Here is an 18,349-nt window from a genome sequence, read left to right as displayed (position 1 = left end):
GTGGCGGCTGCCGGGGAGGGCGTGTTGACAGGGCCAGACAGGGACGCTGCGAAAGAAACCCGCAAGTTTTCAGTAGAGCGCGTCTAGGGGATTTCTGTGGCGGCTTGGCGTGACCCTGGCGTTGAGGGCTCTGAAAATGTTTGGTCCTGGTGGGCCGGAATGCTTTTCCTCAGCGATGCTCCTGTGATCCAAGGGCAGCCTTGTTGATTTGTGATTTCCTGGCAGGGTCATCAGGATGTCGCAAGGGAAGTCGAGGACTGTAGTGCTTTTTATTAGGGGTTAGAGGAATGTGGATATTACAGTGGCTTGTCCAGATGTATCAAAGCCACTTAGAATCAGTTTTTGCTGCTTCACTTAAAAACGTTTTTAAGTGGCTTATAGATTGGGCATGGATTGCTTTTACTATTTCGGTTCAAATATGTATGGTGCGTTATGTTAGCAAGATAGACAGTAGTGGGATGCAAGAGTCACAGATGGTTGTTCCTTAGTGGTACTTTCTCAAGTTTAGCACAGTGCAGCCTCCCTGCAGTTTTTTCCTCATCCCCCCTAGAGTTTCTGTGCTGGTATCTTGAAAAGACAAGAGGCAAAATGGTGATTCATTCTTGTTATTGTGACTTGGTAACCCCTCATAGCAGTTACCTCAGTGAATTTCCAGGCCGTCCTGGAAAAAAGTTTTCTAGGAGATATTGTGTACATCCTAATGTGATCCCTTTTGTTTCTATAAACATCTTCACGAGTGTCAGTGCCCCTGTGGATTTTTATCACTTTTAGCAGCATTTAGACTCCTCAGCTCCCTCTGACATTGCCTTCTTCAACACCTGAATGTCTTTGGTACCACTTCTAACTTAGAAGAGAAGGAATTTATTGTGTGTGTGTGTGTCAAGTATCCCTAGTCTGATAAGAGTGCAGTAGAAGGCACAGTGAGGGAGATTGTAGGCAGAGGATAGTTCATTACTTTTCATTGGTGTTCCTTTTGGCTGGAGGCAGTGAGAGAAAAGTGGGTTTCTGTGCTAAGTACTCCAGTCCCACAGCCAGAGACTTATACTGCAAATAGTCTTGCTAAATATCCCGGTAGCTAGGAGGCAGTTGAGCTAAAGAGCAGGGTTTATGAATAATGCATCTTTGAGAAGATCAGCCACTCTGTCTGAAACAGGTGTCTTTTTTTTTTTTTAAAGAGAGACTGAGAGAGGAGAGAGAGAGAGAGAGAAAGAGAGAATTTTTAATATTTTTTTTTTTTAGTTCTCGGCGGACACAACATCTTTGTTGGTATGTGGTGCTGAGGATCGAACCCGGGCCGCTCGCATGCCAGGCGAGCGCGCTACCGCTTGAGCCACATCCCCAGCCCCAAGAAACAGGTGTCTTTTTGAAAGTTAAAGACTTGCTGAACAGAATAAAAATTTCCATGATCCTGAGATAGATGATAGGTCATTCATTGTTTTACTGTCAATGAGTAGAGAAGAAGATTAAAAGAATAATGTTCAAGTCATAAGATTGCTCCCAATGGAATTGCCATATTGCTAAAAGAAAAAAAAAATCCCAGTTAGGATGCTGGCAGCTGCTCTTTTTAGGTGACTGTTTGCTTATAAAACAGTTGCACATTGAGCAGAATTGAGAAAATAATTGTAAGTTTCTATAAATCGTACAGGTGCAACCTGTGCAATTTAGATTCTGGTAAAATTTCCATATTAAACACTAGTGGAGATTGGGCTGGAATCCACTGTGAGTAGAATCCTATCAGAAAAAAATCATATTAATTCTCTTATTTAATAAATGAGAGAAACTAGTTTGTTGCAGAAAGAGAAGTGCCACTCCACTGGACACCCAGTCTTGTCACAGTAATACCTAATGAATGAATCTTCTAGGCCTCTGCTGTATTTTGTTTTATGTATTTATGTTTTTGTTTTTAATTGTGCAAGGGTGGTTCTTGTCCTGCAGGAACTCCTAGAATACCTGTTTATTCTTGCAGCCATTTTAGGAGGGCCTTGGAAGTCTCTATGTCCTGCCTGTGGGTACAGGAATTGCTGTATACATGGTGGCTCTGTAGCTGGTTGGACAGATGGAAGCGGATGCAGTTCATAGGGAGAAAGAGGGGGAAGGGAGACTTTGTCTCTACATTGCGTACATCTAAATGATGCTGTAAATGTTCTTTGTTTTATTATTTTTTTAAATAAAAATTGGGGAGGGGGGAGATTGGGTATTGAATCCAGGGGCGCTTAACCACTGAGCTACATCACCATCCCTTTTTCTTTTTTATTTTGAGACAGGCTCTTGCTAAGTTGCTGAGGCTGACCTCAAACTTGGGATCCTCCTGCCTCAGCCCTCAAGTTGCTGGGATTACAGGTGTGTGCCAAGGTGCCCAAGTCTTCTTTGTTTAAAATGACAGTTTAGGGCTGGGGTTGTGGCTCAGGGGTAGAGCTCTTGCCTAGCACATGTGAGGCACTGGGTTTGATTCTCAGCACCACATATAAGTAAATATATGAAATAAAGGCCTATCAACAACTAAAAAAGTATTTTAAAAATAAATAAATATGGGCTGGGGATGTGGCTCAAGCGTCAGGTGCTCGCCTGGCATGCGCGCAGTCCGGGTTCCATCCTCAGCACCACATACAAACAATGATGTTGTGTCCGCCAAAAAAAAAAAGAAAAATAAATATTAAAATTCTCTCTCACCTCTCTCTCTCACCTCTCTCTCTCTCTCTCTCTCTCTCTAAAAAAATGTGTTCCTTCCTTTCTCCTCTACTTTCTAAAAAATAAATAAAGAAAGAAAGAAAGAAAGAAAGGTATTGTGTCCATCTACAACTAAATTTATTTATTTTTTTTAATTACAGTTTAGAACCAAGTGAACTCTCTGGTATTATTTCTTATTGAGTCTACCGGAGTTGAGTGTATTTCAAAGTGCTTGTCAGTTGGAAAGGGTCCCTATTGACATAGGAAGCAGTGGGCAGTTATAATAGTTAATCATTTATGGCACTGGTTTTCAAGTGGGATTTTCATTTGTAAGTGACTTTACTTAAAATGCATACATCAGTTTTTTGGGTTTTTTTTCTGAGTATCAGAAAGATTTCCAAGGACAAAAACAATGTACATCTGGAAAGACATATGAATTGAACTCTGGAGGCCTCCCAAGATTTCTACTTTTAGTTTAATTTTCTTTTGGATTAGTGAAACAAATATGTTCAGGAGGGTTGTGCTGGGGAGAAAGACTGACACCGGAAAGAACTTTCAAGGTGCCAAACTTGAATCTTTGCTTCAAGAGGACATGTTAGCTAGTCAAGATTGCACCTGCTGAATTCGGTTCTAAAACAAATAACGGAAAACAGTATGGTGAGGATTTTTACCCTTTTGTTTTCTAGAAGAGTTTCTGTTGTGCTAGCATTTTTTCCTATTGGAAATTTTGTGATCTAGTCATTTGGAAAGTTAGAAAGCTATAGTAAATTTATCAGCCTGGTTATAACTTCAGTGGTTAGAGGCAATGTCATTTCACTGTTACCAAAGGAAAAACCAGGCATTATACAAAAAACAAGACCTGTATATGGTGAGAAAAAAGGCATTTAGTAGCTTTTGTAACTGTATTTTTTTTTTCGAGAGAATTTTTTAATATTTATTTTTTTAGTTTTTGGCAGACACAACATCTTTGTATGTGGTGCTGAGGATCGAACCCGGGCCGCACGCTTGAGCCACATCCCCAGCCCGTAACTGTATTTTATAATGCTTTTTCATTAAAGGAAGCGGAAGAGCAAAGTTTAAACTCTGTTTTCTAGATTTAAAGTTAACATGCATGAAAAGTATGATGTGTAGTTTTTCTTTCTTTTTTAAAAAATATTTATTTTTTAGTTACAGGTGGACATAATATCTTTATTTTATTTATATGTGGTGCTGAGGATCGAACCCAATGCCTCACGCATACTAGGATACCTTTCTAACTCTGAGCTGCAACCCCAGCCCTAATCTGTCTTTCTTACTAGTAGGGTTGGCTTTTCCTGCATCTGGTGAGGTGCACAGGGGAGTGTTGAAGACCAATGGGCATTTTCTGGCTATGTGTCAGACTGGAGGTCAGGCTCACCTTGTCTAGCGCATGTGAGGGTCCAGAGAGTCCTTGGGCAGGCCAGGTAGGGAATGCAGAGGGGCAGGGGCTGTCTGAACTCTCAGCTAGCTGATGTCCAGGCTGTCAGTGTCCTTGTTTTATCTACTCCCAGAATTCTCCAGGGCAGTTCCCGAGGACAAACTTTCTCTGCTGGGGTGGGTACATGGGAGAGATACAATCCTTAGGATTTAAATAACTTGAAGTCATGCTTAATTCTTTTCTTTTAAATACTTTTTCTGATTGATATCAGGACTTTGAACATATGGGTTTTATGTTTATTTTTCCTTTTTTCTTTTTCAGCTCAGATTAAGAAAAAACTCTACCCTGCCTTCTCTGTAAGCAGCATCTCCTTGTGCAAGAGGTCCATTATGCAGCCACCACCCCAGGCAGTCCCATCTGGCATGGCTGGACCTCCTCCGGCTGGGAATCCTCGGAGCATGTTCTGGGCTAACAGCCCTCACAGGAGACCAACCAGTAATAACATACCAGTGACTCCAATAAGTTTCCCATTGCAGCCAGTAACAGATCCGTTTGCTTTTAGTAGACAGACGTTCCAAAATACACCATTGGGTGGTTCCTCTAAAAGTGACCTGCCTGTTTTGCATAGCTCAACCCTCCCAGCATTTTCTCAATGGCCTGGTTTGCCTGTGCCTCACACAAATGCCGGGGATAGCTCCCAAGGACCCTACGAGCCTCTGCCAGGACCTCTGTCACAGCCTGGGCCAGAGGCCAGTCTCCTTCCTACTACATCCATCTCTTCTCTGCTGCCTGGGCCTGAGATGAACAGGAATTCAGAGGTTGGCTCCACCTCAGGGCCTGAAGTTCAGACTCTGCCACATCCACCTCATTACATTCCAGGAGTGGGTCCTGACCAGTCTCACGGGAGCCATCTGCATGGGAGTGGGTCTGGACCTGATCAACCCTTGAATAAGTATACCCCACAAGATGGTGCGCTGGCCCCAGCAGCATCCCCTTTATTCTCCCAGCCTCAACAGATGCCAGGTCAGGGGGCACCAGTGTGGGGAAGCCCACAGCCCTCCCATCAGCACCACTGCCCCTGCCCAGCAGGACTTGTTCAGAGCATAGGACCCCAGGCTCCCAGTGCTCCCCATTTTCCTGCTCCTTCCAACCTGCACCATGGTCTTGGCCAGGAGTCCCATAGCCCACTCGTGTCTCCTCCAGAACCTTTGGCTGCTGGTGGAGGGAATGAATCAGTCCGCCTGCCTAGTGGAAACCACTCAGCAAGTAACTTGCATCCTGAACATGCGCTGGGGCAGAATTCCAGAAGCAGGAGTACATGGGCAAGCCAGGAATTCAGACAGAATCCAGCAGCGAATAAAGAGCATTTGCCAGATCCTGCCATTGTCAATACTCTCACTCAGGGAAATAGCCCCGAAAACCACGTGCACTATCCCTCAGCGGCTGGGAGTAGTCGGTCCCCTCCAGAAACAGGCTCAGGAGTGCTCTCAATGTTTTTCCAAGGAGAAGAGACAGAAAATGAAGAGAATCTCTCATCTGAAAAAGCCTGCTCCTCTGGGAGGTTGGGCTTCGACGATTTCTCCTCCAGTCCTGCACTGGGCCAGCCACTGCCCCCTGCACACGTAGCTGGTGGCACCTACCAGGCCTTTCCCAAAGGCCCCAGCACTGAGGCCACACAGCAGGAAGGAGACACACAGTCATATTTTTCTCACTCTGCAGGAATCCATCATGATAAGCAGACCAGTAAAAGTGTTGCTTCTGTTGCCTGGGGTGATGCAGACAGTGCTGGGGCTCATGATGCCAGTAGCTCGCGATGTGAGAATGTTGAGAACTTAGAATTCATTCAGAATCAAGAAGTTCTGCCAAGTGAGCCTGCAAGTTTGGACCCTTCCTCTCCCAGTGACCAGTTCCGACATGGGCCCCTTCCCGGACCAGCTGTGAGGCAGAGTGCTGTAGGCCTCACCAGAGGTGGGGGGCTGAATCTCGAGGCTCCTGAGGCACCACTGCATCCCACACGATCTGACAGTGTGTCATCCAGCTATGGCAGCCAAAGCCATAGGAGTCTTCCAGGGTCAGCCAGATCACAAGAGTCAGTGGGCACGTTCATTCAGCAAGAAGTAGGAAAACCTGAGCATGAAACCGCAGGAGGCTTTTTTAAGCAAATCGGTTCTTCTCCTATAGGAGGTGAGACAGATGAGACCACTGGAAACCAGAATTACCGGAGCAGCCTGTCCCAGCCCTCTACCCCAAGTCCCCCGAAACCTACAGGGATATTTCAGACAAGTGTAAATAGTTCTTTTGAACCAGTAAAATCCCACTTAGTTGGGGTAAAACCGGTTGAGGCAGATCGTGCCAACGTGGTAGGTGAAGTGAGGGGGAGCCGAGACTGCCAGAAGCAGCATAGACCAGCTGCTGCTCCACCTGATGCCTCCCCAGGTAACCTGGAGCAGCCACCAGATAACATGGAGACACTGTTTGCACCCCAGGCCTGCTCTCTGCCTCATGCCACCACCACAGAAGCTGGGTATTTGCTTCCGCACACGGTGGGGCCACCTTTGGATGCTGGGCGCCCAACACCTGAGAAGAGGCCCTCAGCCAGGGCCCAGGGGGCCACAAAGTGTGAGAGCCCAGCAACGACTTTGTGGGCACAAGATGAGCTGCCAGATTTTGGTGGCAATGTCCTTCTAGCCCCTGCTGCTCCTGCACTTTATGTTCCTGCAAAACCTCAGCTGTTGGCAGTTGTGCAGCCTCCAGAAGAGGGGGTATCTATGCAGCAGTTGCGGAAGCCAGCTTCTGCCCAAGTTTTGCAGAGTCGAGTTGGTCTTGGTGCCTCTGAGAACCTTGAGAACCCTCCAAAGGTGGGGGATGAGGAAACCCTGCAGTCCCAGGCAGGTTCTGGTTATGTGAGTTTACTGTCCTCACCACCCACTGAGTCTCTGCAGAATCAGCCCGTCTTGATCGCCCAGCCTGATCAAAGCTATAATTTGGCTCAGCCCATTAATTTTTCTGTGTCCTCACTGAATCCTAATGAGAAGAATCAGTCCTGGGGAGATGCTTTGGTGGCAGATAAATCCGCAGGAAGCAACCAGGCTCTCAGTGGTGATTCTGGAGAACATGCTGCTTTGTCTAGGGTTCCAACAAGTGCTGTCACTGGCTTATCTCTGCCAAACAGTCTTACCCCGAGTAATGTCCCACATAGTTCTGGGTCTTCTGAAATGGTTGCTAATCAGCCTGCCAGTTTGCTGGTTCAAACACCACCTCATCCAGTTTCAAAGAGTATGCTTCCAGAAAGTCAGAATGCTCACAGTTCAGCAAAGGTCCTTCCTGAGTTTGTCAGCAGACCTACGGGAAGCACAATTGCGTTGTCAGTTCCACCCACTCACGGTACTTCGGTATTTGGTAGTGATGAGGCAAATTCCTCCAGTAATCGGGAAGAAACTGTCGGTACTCTAGACTTGACTTTAAGTGGAGCTTCAGGAAATCCTGTGAGAGTGTACAGCCCATCCCATCCTGATGGCCCAGCTTCCCAACAAGCCATTGCCAGTCATCCCAGACAGCCTGGGCCTGGGGCTCCTAACCCAGATCGTTTCTATCAGCAGGTGATGAAAGATGCACAGGACCAGGCTGGCATAGAAAGAGCCCAGCCAGAGCTGGTACCTCCCCAGCCCCAGGCTTCTCTCCAGCATGTGCCCCAGGCGGCGTTTCCAGAACCTTCAAATCCAGAAAGCCCCTCCATACAAGGACAGTCCAAAAACTCAACCCAGCCACCAACAAGCCCAGCCCCAGCTGAAACAGGTCAGAAGGTGCCTCCTCGGCCACCTCAGTCGTCCAGTGCGTCAGCTGTGTCCACCAGCTCAAGTCAGGCAGCCATCCGTTCAGAGCAGCCATGGCCGCACCCACCTGCAAGTGCGTTTGGCCCGCCACCTCAGGACCTGGCATCCTACTACTACTACAGGCCACTGTACGATGCTTGCCCACCTCAGTACCCGCCGCCCTACCCTCCAGAAGCTGGGACGGCCTCCCTCTATTACCAGGTAGAGTTGTTTAACCATCTATCTGCCCTCGCTTTGGCTTGTCAGGTTTCTTCCTCTTGTGGAACCCTCCTCAGTGGTGACTTCTCTGTTTAATTTAGACCCAGTCAGTGCCTCTGAGAAAAGTCCTCCTGGGCTATGAGCACAGGCCCTATCTTAGAGGTTCCTATTGAATGTTAGAATATTGGATTATGTTTAATACCAGCATTATGGTATTTTTGTGTAACCCAGTGTCCCCAGGTTACATGATAAAAAGAGCCTTTGTTTCCTGGAACCTGTCAGCTTACTGCAGAGTCAGAGCTCTGCAATGCACACTTGGGAAGCCAGCCTAACCTCTGGAGCTTTGCATGGTTTTAAACAAAAACACCAATATAAGAAGTGACAGGAATAACCAGAGAGTTGTTATCCTCAAGAATGAAAATATTAAGGAAAACCCACGTGTGGAGTAGTGGGGAGAGGTGGGATTCCATAACTCCTTTCAAATGTGTGGTGATTCCACAGCGGAGGGGGAAGGTCCTGCCTTGTTCTTTCCTGTCTTTGCAGTGCTGCTAGCTGCTGACTGCTGTTTATTTTAGGTTGCGTTTAATTCTGCGATAGCTTGAAAAAGTATAGTCCAAGTGGTTATTATCTGCTTTTCCTCACCTCTGTCCAGAAGGGTAGCATTGTGTTATGGAGAGTTTGAAAATCAGCCTGCTGTATATGGAGCCTGGCAATATTGAACTCTTGTGCTGCCTGAATTCTTGGCCCCTGGTTGTGCAGGAGGGCCTTGATAGGGAGGGGCCTGGGGAGCAGCGTTGGGCTGTCTGTGGCTGTGGCTTGCTCTCTCTCCCAGGGCTAGAACATCGCCAGTGATGTATGTGTGGGCACTTGCACATTGGCCCAAAACCATTTTTTCCTTTTGTTGCCGCATCTCTAGTAGGTGGTCAAAATGAATCTGTTTCCCCCAATTCCATGTTACCTGCCAGGTGACTGCAAAGGTGCGATATTCAGACACAGGAGGATGCATTTACTGGCACCTACACATGCCTCTCTTCAGACCCTCTTTAGGCCCTCCTCATGCATCTGCTCTCCTTCGTGACTAGGTCGAGGCCCGGATTATTTTGTGATAGGGCTGGCAGTTTCTTAGAGGAAGTTATAAGGCTCTTTTTGAGGCTGCCCTTGGTTGTAGGACCCCTGGCTCTGTTGCTCACTGAGTGGTGACCGAGGCAGGCCACACACTTGGTCAGACACAGTCCCTCAAGCAGTCTGCACAGCCCTTCCAGGCTGCCTGCTGACACACTAGCCTTCGGGCCCCTCTGTGCTGTCTCCTGAACGGGGCCTGGGCTGTCAGTTTGGGGAAGGCCTTGCAGGCTGCCTGGGGATATGAACTTCGCCTTGTGGTTTCATCTGATGAGGAAGTCTGCTTTCGGCCCTGCTTTTGGAGGGTGGTTGTCTATAGAGTGCGTAGAGCTGGAACTGGCTGCTCTTGATTGGAATCCTGACGGTCCCCAAAACTTCTTCCCACAGGATATGTACGGCCTGTATGAACCTCGATACAGGCCCTATGACAACTCAGCACCCGCTTACACCGAGAATTACCGCTACTCGGAGCCTGAGCGACCCAGCTCCCGAGCAAGTCACTGCTCCGACCGGCCCACTCCCAGGTAGGAGCTGCGTCCCTCACAGCACTAAACTCTTGCACCCAGTCATGTGTTTTGTGTCTCTGGCTGTAATGGTAACTTAGTGATTGCCATGTTCTGTATCTGTAAAGAATTGTGCAAACCTCTTTTAACACATGTTCATTCATGTTCATCAGCATGGCCAGATGTGTGTTTCAGTTTAATTAAACACACTGCCACATGCAGTGCTAGTGGAGCTGGTCAACTGGTATTTGGCCACCTCTGTACTCATGCACTCCCTGCCTCTGGACTGGTGATTTCTTCCTGTCAAGTGGTCCTTGCTCAAGCAGTTTGCTGATAGGTGATTAGGGTTCTTAGACTATGGCCATTTTTTTTTTTAAAGAGAGGTGGGGGGGAGAATATTATTTATTTTTTAGTTTTTCGGCGGACACAACATCTTTGTTTGTGGTGCTAAGGATCGAACCCTGGCCACACGCATGCCAGGCGAGCGCACTACCGCTTGAGCCACATCCCCAGCCCAACTATGGCCATTTTTAATTGGCGCAGACTTCTCCAGAGTTTCAGACACCTGGAAGAACTGGCCACAGAGACAGCATAATCCTGGGATCTGTCAGGCAGCTCCAAAATGCAGGACCTGAAAGCCTATGTCCTGTGCCTGATGGCCTTCTCTGCCAGAAGGCCTGTAAGTGTCTCTGGCCTGCATGTCTCCTACACTGGTGGTCCCTGCCTGTTTTGCATTTGCAGAGGAGATATCTAGAAAGAGCCATGGTATCATGCCTTCCCTGAGTAAACTTCCTGCAGGTCAAAGTCTGCCTGCAATCCTCAAGCCAAGAGACTGCTTCTGATCTCTATCCCTCAGAGTTGTTAGCGGAGATGAGTGAAGTAGTGGGGAGTGGATCCTGGTCTCTGCTGACTGTGCCGTCTCAGCTCAGTCATTGTTCCTTGTCAGGCAGAGTGAAGGAGTTTTGCCTCACAGGAGTAGGCTTTGTCACAGGGTGTGTTGCTGTAGACTTAGCAATGTACAGGAACGTGGTCCAAAAGCAAAAAGCTCCAACACTTTACATGTGCTTTCTTTCAGAAGTGTCTGAATACTGATCCTTTGTGGCTTTCTGGTGATTTCTTGGAAAACAGAATGCTGTGCCTGTGAACCTTTGCCCATTTAGCAGGCCCCTGGGCCCCTGGTTGTAAAGGCACACACCAGTGTGTAGGCGTGAGTCGCTGGCCATTCCTGGTGCTGTATAAAGCATGAGGACACTGACACTGGCTTTCTGTCTCCCAAGACATTCTGGACAAGGGGTGCAGCTCAGTGGTGGAGCAACTGCATAAGCCTAAACAGGGCCCTGGGTTCCATCCTTAGCATTGCAAAATAGAGACTTGGTTGTGATAAAACTTCAGGGCCATGCCACCTGGGAAGCTGGGCATGGTGATAGATTCTGGGCATGGTGGTAGAGAGCTTGTTGATTCAGAGCCTGTGAGGGGAGAGAGTGGTTCCTAGAGCCCAGAGGGAGCACACAGAGGAGAGCAGAGCTGGGTGAGCTTCTCACCTCCCAGTGTTCCTTCCACTTGCCCACCTGTAGGACCACTTGTAAAGTAAAGTGGGAGGAGGGGGCTCTGTGCCCTGGCAGACCTCTGGGACAGGCAAGGCCAGGCATCCACAGGGTGGATTCATCCCTGTGTCACAGCCTAGAGGGTAATTTCCTCTTCTCAGCTTTGCTAGGGTGTGTGCACATGCATTCATGTATAGTGTTATGCTTACCTTGAGTGTTAGCCACCTACCTTCAGTGTTAGCCGTTCCCTCAGCCTGTTGGCTGGTAGCTACAGGATCTGTGCATGGTCAGGACAGTCTTCTGTGGCAGTGTCCTTCCTGAAGGGTGGGCAGGTGGTGAGGTCAGCTGAGGAGGTGGCGTGCTCTTGGTTTGGCTCTGTCAGGCCACTTTTCTAGGACCACTGCTCTGCAGACGAATGTGATCACGTGTGGCCAACTAGACTGAGCAGCCGAACAAGCAGAAGGGAATGGATGGCTGGACCTTGCTACTGGTGCTGTGCCAGCCAAGCAGTCAGATGTGGCTCAGTGACACTCCTGAAGGAGTATGAGAAAAGCCACATTAAAAAAAAAAATGACTATTAGAATAGTCAAATACACTATTAAGTCCTTTTAAGAGTCCTAAAAGTATCAGAACCTATTATACTTGATCATTTTCTGAATCCCACCTTTCTGATAGAGTCAGGGTTGTGGCTTGGTTTATCCAAAGGAATGCATGCCAGGCTCTTCACAGCCGGTGCTCCCCAGGCCAGGGAGAGTACATGTGGCTAGTGATCTGCTGTAAAGGCTAGTGAAATTGGCATTTTAGGTTGATCTTAGGCCCAGCACTTTTTCCTTTTTCTTAGTACATCAAGAATTCTTACAGGATGAAGCCCTGAGAACACAAGGGTTGTTTTTCTTTTGCTGAGCCCTGTTAGTGAATTTGCTGAGCTGTTTCAGTTAGCCACATGATGGGAATCCATAATCTCATTCTCTGTTTTGGATCTTCTAATCAGAACATCCTTTTTTCTTTCTTTTGGTACTGGAGATTGAACCCTGGGGCTATTTGCTTTTATTTTGAAACAGGATCTCACTAAGTTGCTGAGGCTGGCCTCAAACTTGAAATCCTACTGCCTCAGCCTTCCTAGTTGCTGGGATTACAGGCATGCCCCTGTATCTGGCAACCAAAGCACTTTGATGAATGTCAGTTTATGTACTTTGTATTGACTGCTGTCTTAGGTAATGTGGTTTTAACAGCTATGTGTTTTTCAGGCAAGCATATCCTGAAGGGTACTATAATTCCAAGAGTGGATGGAGCAGTCAGAGTGATTACTATGCAAATTACTACTCGGGCCAGTATGATTACGGAGGTATGTGGAGGAATTGCAGCCACTGGCTGCTATGTTGTCAGAAGGCTGCTCCTTAGTGGGCAGCTGTGTCTGCACTGTGCTTTCCTGGATTAAAGGAGCTGACTTCCTTTTCAGTAGCTTCTTTGTGTTTTCATCCATGAGCCAAGGTCAGTGAAAGTTCTGTGCACCTGAAGGCACATGTGTCTTCACTGCAGCCGAGGGGGCTCTGTAGTATTGGTAGTGGTCCCTGATGTTTTAGAAGAGTGCAGTATCAGCAATTCTGGGCTGTCTTGTCCATTTGTGACTACTCTGTGAGCTGATGAAATGAAATTAAATAAAAACTCGCTCTCCATTCCCACCAGTCATGTCTGTGTGCTCAGAGACCACCCAAGGCCTACCACTTGGCAGTGATGAACATAGATGGTGCTATCATGGCAGTTGGAGATGCTTTGCCACCTCTCAGGCAGCCTGGGTGGCACATGGCCACCATTAGTAGCCCTGCTGGTTACGTCTGCCCTAGCCACATACTCCTGTGTTTTTAGGGCCCTGCAGCCTCTAGATAGTGCCCATGTGACCCACCCTTCCTGCTTCCAAAAGGGTTGTTTTGCTCCTTGAATGTGTGTTCCTGCTTTAAATAGACATTTTGTACACACTTGGCAAAAATGGTACATCCATATCCAGTTTGTTCATAGTGTTCCTTTTTGAAGTTGTTTTATTTTGGGGGGGTTACTGAGAAATCAACTCATGGGTGCTATATCCCTGAGCCACATCCCCAACTCTTTTTATTTTTTACTTTGAGACCAGTTTTGCTAAATTGCCCAGGCTAGCTTTGAACTTGCATCCTCCTGCCTCAACTTTGTGAGTAGCTGGGATTATAGGCCTGAAATTACCTTTTATTATTGAGATTATTTCTTAACATCTTCTGGGTCATATTAGGAAGAAGTACTAGTAAAATCTAGACTCAGGGATTAACTATTAAACAGTGGCAGTTGGTTCTGGGGATAGAGCAATGGTAGAGTGCTCTCATGGCATGAGGTGTCATGGAGACAGGCAGGACACAGCCTTCTCCTCCAGAGTCAGGGCTGCCACTGAGGGGTCTTCCCATCCCAGAAGGAGGCTGTGGTTCCTTGAGAGCCCTGGCACTTCCCCAGCCTGTGACAGTGCAGTTCTTCCATGAACTCTGGCTTTCTTTTGATCCCTGCATTCCTCACTTACAGATCCAGGTCGCTGGGATCGCTACTACGGTTCTAGATTCAGGGATCCCCGCACTTGGGACCGAAGGTACTGGTATGATGCTGAGTATGACCCACACAGGAAGGAAAGCTATGCTTATGGCGACAGGTGGGTAAAGTGCACTTGAGTCAGGAAGGCTGGCAGTATGCCGGGGTGTATGCTTACCCACCCACCCCCCATCCTCAGAGCTGGCCAGAGAGCTGTAGTTTCCGGCCTTTGGGGAGCACTGCCTACTGATTCAGTCTTGATCTCAAAGAGGGAGGCTGGGCCACACCTCTCTGGTGCTTCCAGCTCTGAGCTATGAAAGGAGAGCCAACCTGCAGTAGTGCCTGGCCAGTGGCTTGGAGTACTAGGGGGCTGGCTCTCTCTTTTTTGGGTCCTTTCTTGTCTGTCTGACCAACAACCCAGAAAAGGGCTACACTTGAGGTGCGCTTGTAGTCAGGGTCTGAGTGTGACCTTGGGCCTGGCTTCTTGTGCCTGGTCTGCTATAACTAACATTCTTTAGGATGAGAAGTGTGCCCCGGTATTGAGGGTAGGGCGGGGAACAGTGAGGGCCAGCAACTGCATGGTGTCCCAGTTTCCCTTCTCACTCCCATTCTCTGCCTTAACCCCTCTTTCCTTTAGGCCTGAGAAATACGATGACCACTGGAGGTACGACCCTCGTTTCACAGGTAGCTTTGATGATGACACTGAGCCCCCCAGAGACCCTTATGGGGAGGAGGTGGATAGGCGCAGTGTCCACAGTGAGCACTCAGCCCGGAGCCTGCGCAGCGCACACAGTCTGCCCAGCCGCCGCAGCAGTCTCAGCTCCCATTCCCACCAGGTGCGTGTGGGCAGTTCTGAGGACCCAGTTCCCTGGTGTAGTTGGATGGTGTGCCCACAACCTTACCAGCCTCGATGGAACTCACTATCTCTGTTGCTTTCTTTTCTAAGAGTCAGATTTTCAGAAGCCATAATGTGACTACTGGTTCCTTCGAGGTCCCGCCTCCCCCAGGCTCCTTTCACGGCGATTATGCCTATGGCACCTACAGCAGCAATTTCGGCAGTGCCCATGGCTTTCCAGAGTATAGCTATCCTGCGGATACTGGCTGGCCTGCTGTGGATCAAGGTTTGTCTCAGCAGTTCAGAGGGTGATGGCCAGCTCTGAACCAGAATGAGGGACTCAGTTCTGAATGTGATGGAGATCCATGAGCACTTGCTCACTCAGCTCTCTGCAGCCTGAGGACGGCTCTGTCCCCTCCTATCTTGAGTGGCAGACTCAACAGACTAGTCCTGGCCCCTGGATTGCAGTGTGGCTCTGGCTCTGAGAGCTGCCAGCCCATCTACACATGCGTTGTTAAAGTGTAACAGCCACTAGCCAAGCTTGGGTGGCAGCTCTCCATACCTCCGCACTGGCCCTGTGGGGGAGCGGTCTCAGGGAACTGTTCCTGGACTTGTGCCATGAGTCACACTCTAACCTTCTCTCCAGAGTCCTTGATTAAAAGCCGTGTCTTGAAAACACGCAGAAATATGTGCAAAGTTGTCAGGTGTAACAGTGCCTCTCTTTCTAGGATAAAGCCTCACTTGAGTTAAGCCTCATTTCCTGCTTGAGGTGCTTGACTGCCATTTCCGTTGGTTGCTCTGTGGCCATCACAGATGGAGAAGGAGCTGGTCAGGGGACTTGGGAGCAAAAACTCTAAGAAGTGATGAGCTGATTGTTTCTTTTCTGATTTATTTAAATGTAGTTCCATCAAGACCAACTTCTCCTGAAAAGTTTTCAGTGCCTCACATCTGTGCCAGGTTTGGTCCTGGTGGTCAGCTCATTAAAGTGATCCCCAACCTGCCTTCGGAAGGACAGCCTGCCCTGGTGGAGATCCACAGCATGGAGGTAATACCAGGGACTCAGCCAGCTCTGTGTGCCTCTGGTCTGACATCAACTGCCGCTCATGTCTCCACGAGCATGGCTGTGGGATGTGTGTCCTCGGGGTCTGTTCTGTTTGCAGCTTCTTCCTCCCGGAAGGCAGCGTTAGGCAGCTGTTTTGGGGTTGGACTTGGTTTTATTGTGTGTGCAGTTTTTGTCCTTAATCACACCTTTTGACTTTGCGGATGCTCATTTTATCATTGATTATCTGTAATGGATGGGGTGCTTCACGGACCAAATGGTGGTGGGGGGCTACTGTAAGGGAAGCTTGGTGGGGAAGGCCACCAACCAGCTCTACGGCCCTGAAGGCTCTCCTGTCACGTGTTGGGAACCTGCATCAGTTCTTACTGTAGGAGGAAGTTCGCAGACTCCCGTCACAGCCATGAGAGCACCCTCTTTCTATGTGGGGGCTAGTGTGGTGCCATGCTGGGTGGGGCTGCCTGTGCAAGCTGCTCCCTACGTCCCTCTCATTACAGACCTTGCTGCAGCACACGCCTGAGCAAGAGGAGCTGCGCTCATTCCCAGGGCCGCTTGGCAAGTATGTACCTTGTCAAGCATCACTCAGGTTCTGCACAATACAGCTGCAAAGCTTGCCCCCAGGTCACTGACCTTGCTGGCACTTGACCTGGCACTTGCTCTTTTCCAGAGACGACACCCATAAAGTGGATGTTATTAATTTTGCCCAGAACAAGGCTACAAAATGTTTGCAGAATGAAAATTTAATGGACAAAGAGTCTGCAAGTCTCCTTTGGAATCTCATCATTCTGCTGTGCAGACAGAATGGGGTGTGTTACTTCTTAAGTCTTCCATGCCTGTCCTTGTTGGTCTTTGGTCTTAGGATCTGTTCCCCTGTTTGCATCCCAAGCTTGGGTTGGAGGCCTGCTGTGACATGGCTCCCTCAGGAGGGTCCTCTTAGTCATGACCTGGGGAAGGAGAAGTGGGGGCGTCATCTGAGGTCTCAGTCCTAGGGGGCTTTGGGCCCACCGTATCTTTGACTATGTCCTCGCTGGAAAATTGGGTATGCAGAAACCTGGCGAGGACCCTTTCCTGACTGTATGGGGATTGTCTTGTCATCCTGCTGGCAATTCTGTTGATATGAAAGCCTTTAGTTGGCTCTCTGTGCCATCTCTGTGCACCCCGTAGACCGTGGTGGGAACAGACATCGCAGAGCTTCTGTTGCGTGACCACAGGACGGTGTGGCTCCCAGGGAAGTCACCCAACGAGGCTAACCTGATAGACTTCACTAACGAGGCCGTGGAGCAGGTGCAGGAGGAGGAGTCTGGTGAGGCCCAGCTCTCGTTTCTCACGGACAGTCAGACTGCCAGCACCAGCACGCTGGAGAAGGAGACAGAGAGGTTCCGAGAGCTGCTGCTCTATGGCCGCAAGAAGGTGAGCCATGGCCGTGCTTAGGACCGTGGGGCTTCTCGCATCCACCTGTTGGCTTGGGTGCTGGGCACTAAGGAGAGACCAGCCATTCTCCCAGGAGCATCAGCAGCTCTGCTAGGTTACGGCAGCAGGTCCTCTGTCAGACAGGGTGTCCCTGAGGACATTGGTGGTGTCTCCTTCCACACAGTGCCATGGTGAGAGCTTGATGGATGGGCGTGCGTTCTGCGTGCTGCTCTGCTTGCTGCGCTGCCGTGTCTCAGGGTTGGCAGGGTGTTGCAGATGAGCCTGCTCTCACCAAGTGAGGCCTCTGTCCCTAGCTCCTGCAGTGGGCAGTACTGGGTGTTAGGAGGAGGTGCCGAGTGCATGGAGGACAGGATTGGGTTCTAGAGCCATGGAGGCACATTGGCACCCTGTCTGTGGGCTCTGGTTACATGAATGGAGGGAGGGGCCAGGGTGATGGCAGTGGAGACAGTTTGGCCGCCCAGGAAGGCTGGGCCTAGGGAGAAAATGTCCTGTACTGGAGGTGCTAAGGGTGAGAATCACTTTGAACTAGCCCATGGGGCCCTGCACCACTCAGAAACTTCATATTTTTGTTTTGGTGCTGGGGATCAAACCCAGAGCCCTGTGCATGCTAAGCACATACTCTTCCAATGGCTGTACTCCCAGCCTCCTAAGCTCTTTTTTTTGAGATAGGGTTCTACAGTGTTGCCCATGCTGTTCAAACTCCTGGGCTCAAGTGATCCTCCCTCCTCAGCCTCCCAAGTATCTGGGACTACAAACACATGCCATCACTCATGGTGAAAGCTTGTATTTATTTGATCAACAGGATTTTAACTTCACAATTGAATGAAATTGTGTAAACTATTAGCATTTTATTATACTTACCTCTGTGGTAACATTTTTGTGTCCTAGCTTAAGTGCAGAATTATACTGCTGGTTGCTTTGGGTGCAGCGAAAGTGCATTCATGAAGGCACGGTGTTGTGAGGGTGTCCTTGGAGACTTGTGTGTCATATGGATTGAGGAGTGGGTGCTGATGTGGCCTTCCTCACAGTGCACAGGCTGGTCTGGGGTGATGCTGCCTTGGGCCCTGACTAGTATGACCAGTAGGCCTGTTTTCATGCTGCAGTAGAGAAGGCAGTATGCACTTACCAAGACTGTCTGCTGCAGGACTGTGAAACTAGGGAAACGGAATGTTGGTTTCTCTGTCCTCTAAACCGAGAACACAGTCTCCAATCTTCCGTCAGG

The 18,349-nt window shown here is 48.9% G+C and overlaps 1 protein-coding gene across 5 annotated transcripts in view; it reads left to right on the top strand.

The window, feature by feature from the left end:
* Sec16a (SEC16 homolog A, endoplasmic reticulum export factor) overlaps positions 1–18,349 on the top strand; it is a 33,181-nt gene that overhangs the window by 340 nt on the left and 14,492 nt on the right. For 3 of the 5 annotated variants that reach the window (XR_013343461.1, XM_077797180.1, XM_077797182.1), the window contains exons 2-12: positions 2,265–2,340; positions 4,385–8,097; positions 9,601–9,737; positions 12,508–12,605; positions 13,802–13,925; positions 14,442–14,640; positions 14,751–14,925; positions 15,542–15,684; positions 16,194–16,255; positions 16,364–16,502; positions 16,861–17,106. Coding sequence is in view for 4 of the 5 variants with exons in the window: in XM_077797180.1 (XP_077653306.1) it covers positions 4,453–8,097; positions 9,601–9,737; positions 12,508–12,605; positions 13,802–13,925; positions 14,442–14,640; positions 14,751–14,925; positions 15,542–15,684; positions 16,194–16,255; positions 16,364–16,502; positions 16,861–17,106 (4,968 nt within the window). In the remaining variant the exon portion in view is untranslated. The remainder of the gene's footprint in view (positions 1–2,264; positions 2,341–4,384; positions 8,098–9,600; positions 9,738–12,507; positions 12,606–13,801; positions 13,926–14,441; positions 14,641–14,750; positions 14,926–15,541; positions 15,685–16,193; positions 16,256–16,363; positions 16,503–16,860; positions 17,107–18,349) is intronic. The other 2 variants (XM_077797181.1, XM_026395388.2) reach the window with 2 other exon arrangements.

This window comes from Urocitellus parryii, chromosome 4, assembly GCF_045843805.1.
Source record: "Urocitellus parryii isolate mUroPar1 chromosome 4, mUroPar1.hap1, whole genome shotgun sequence".
In the NCBI taxonomy this organism is placed as follows: Eukaryota; Metazoa; Chordata; class Mammalia; order Rodentia; family Sciuridae; genus Urocitellus; species Urocitellus parryii.
The sequence above is the reverse complement of the archived record's forward strand: the minus strand, read 5'-3'. Positions and strand labels throughout refer to the sequence as shown.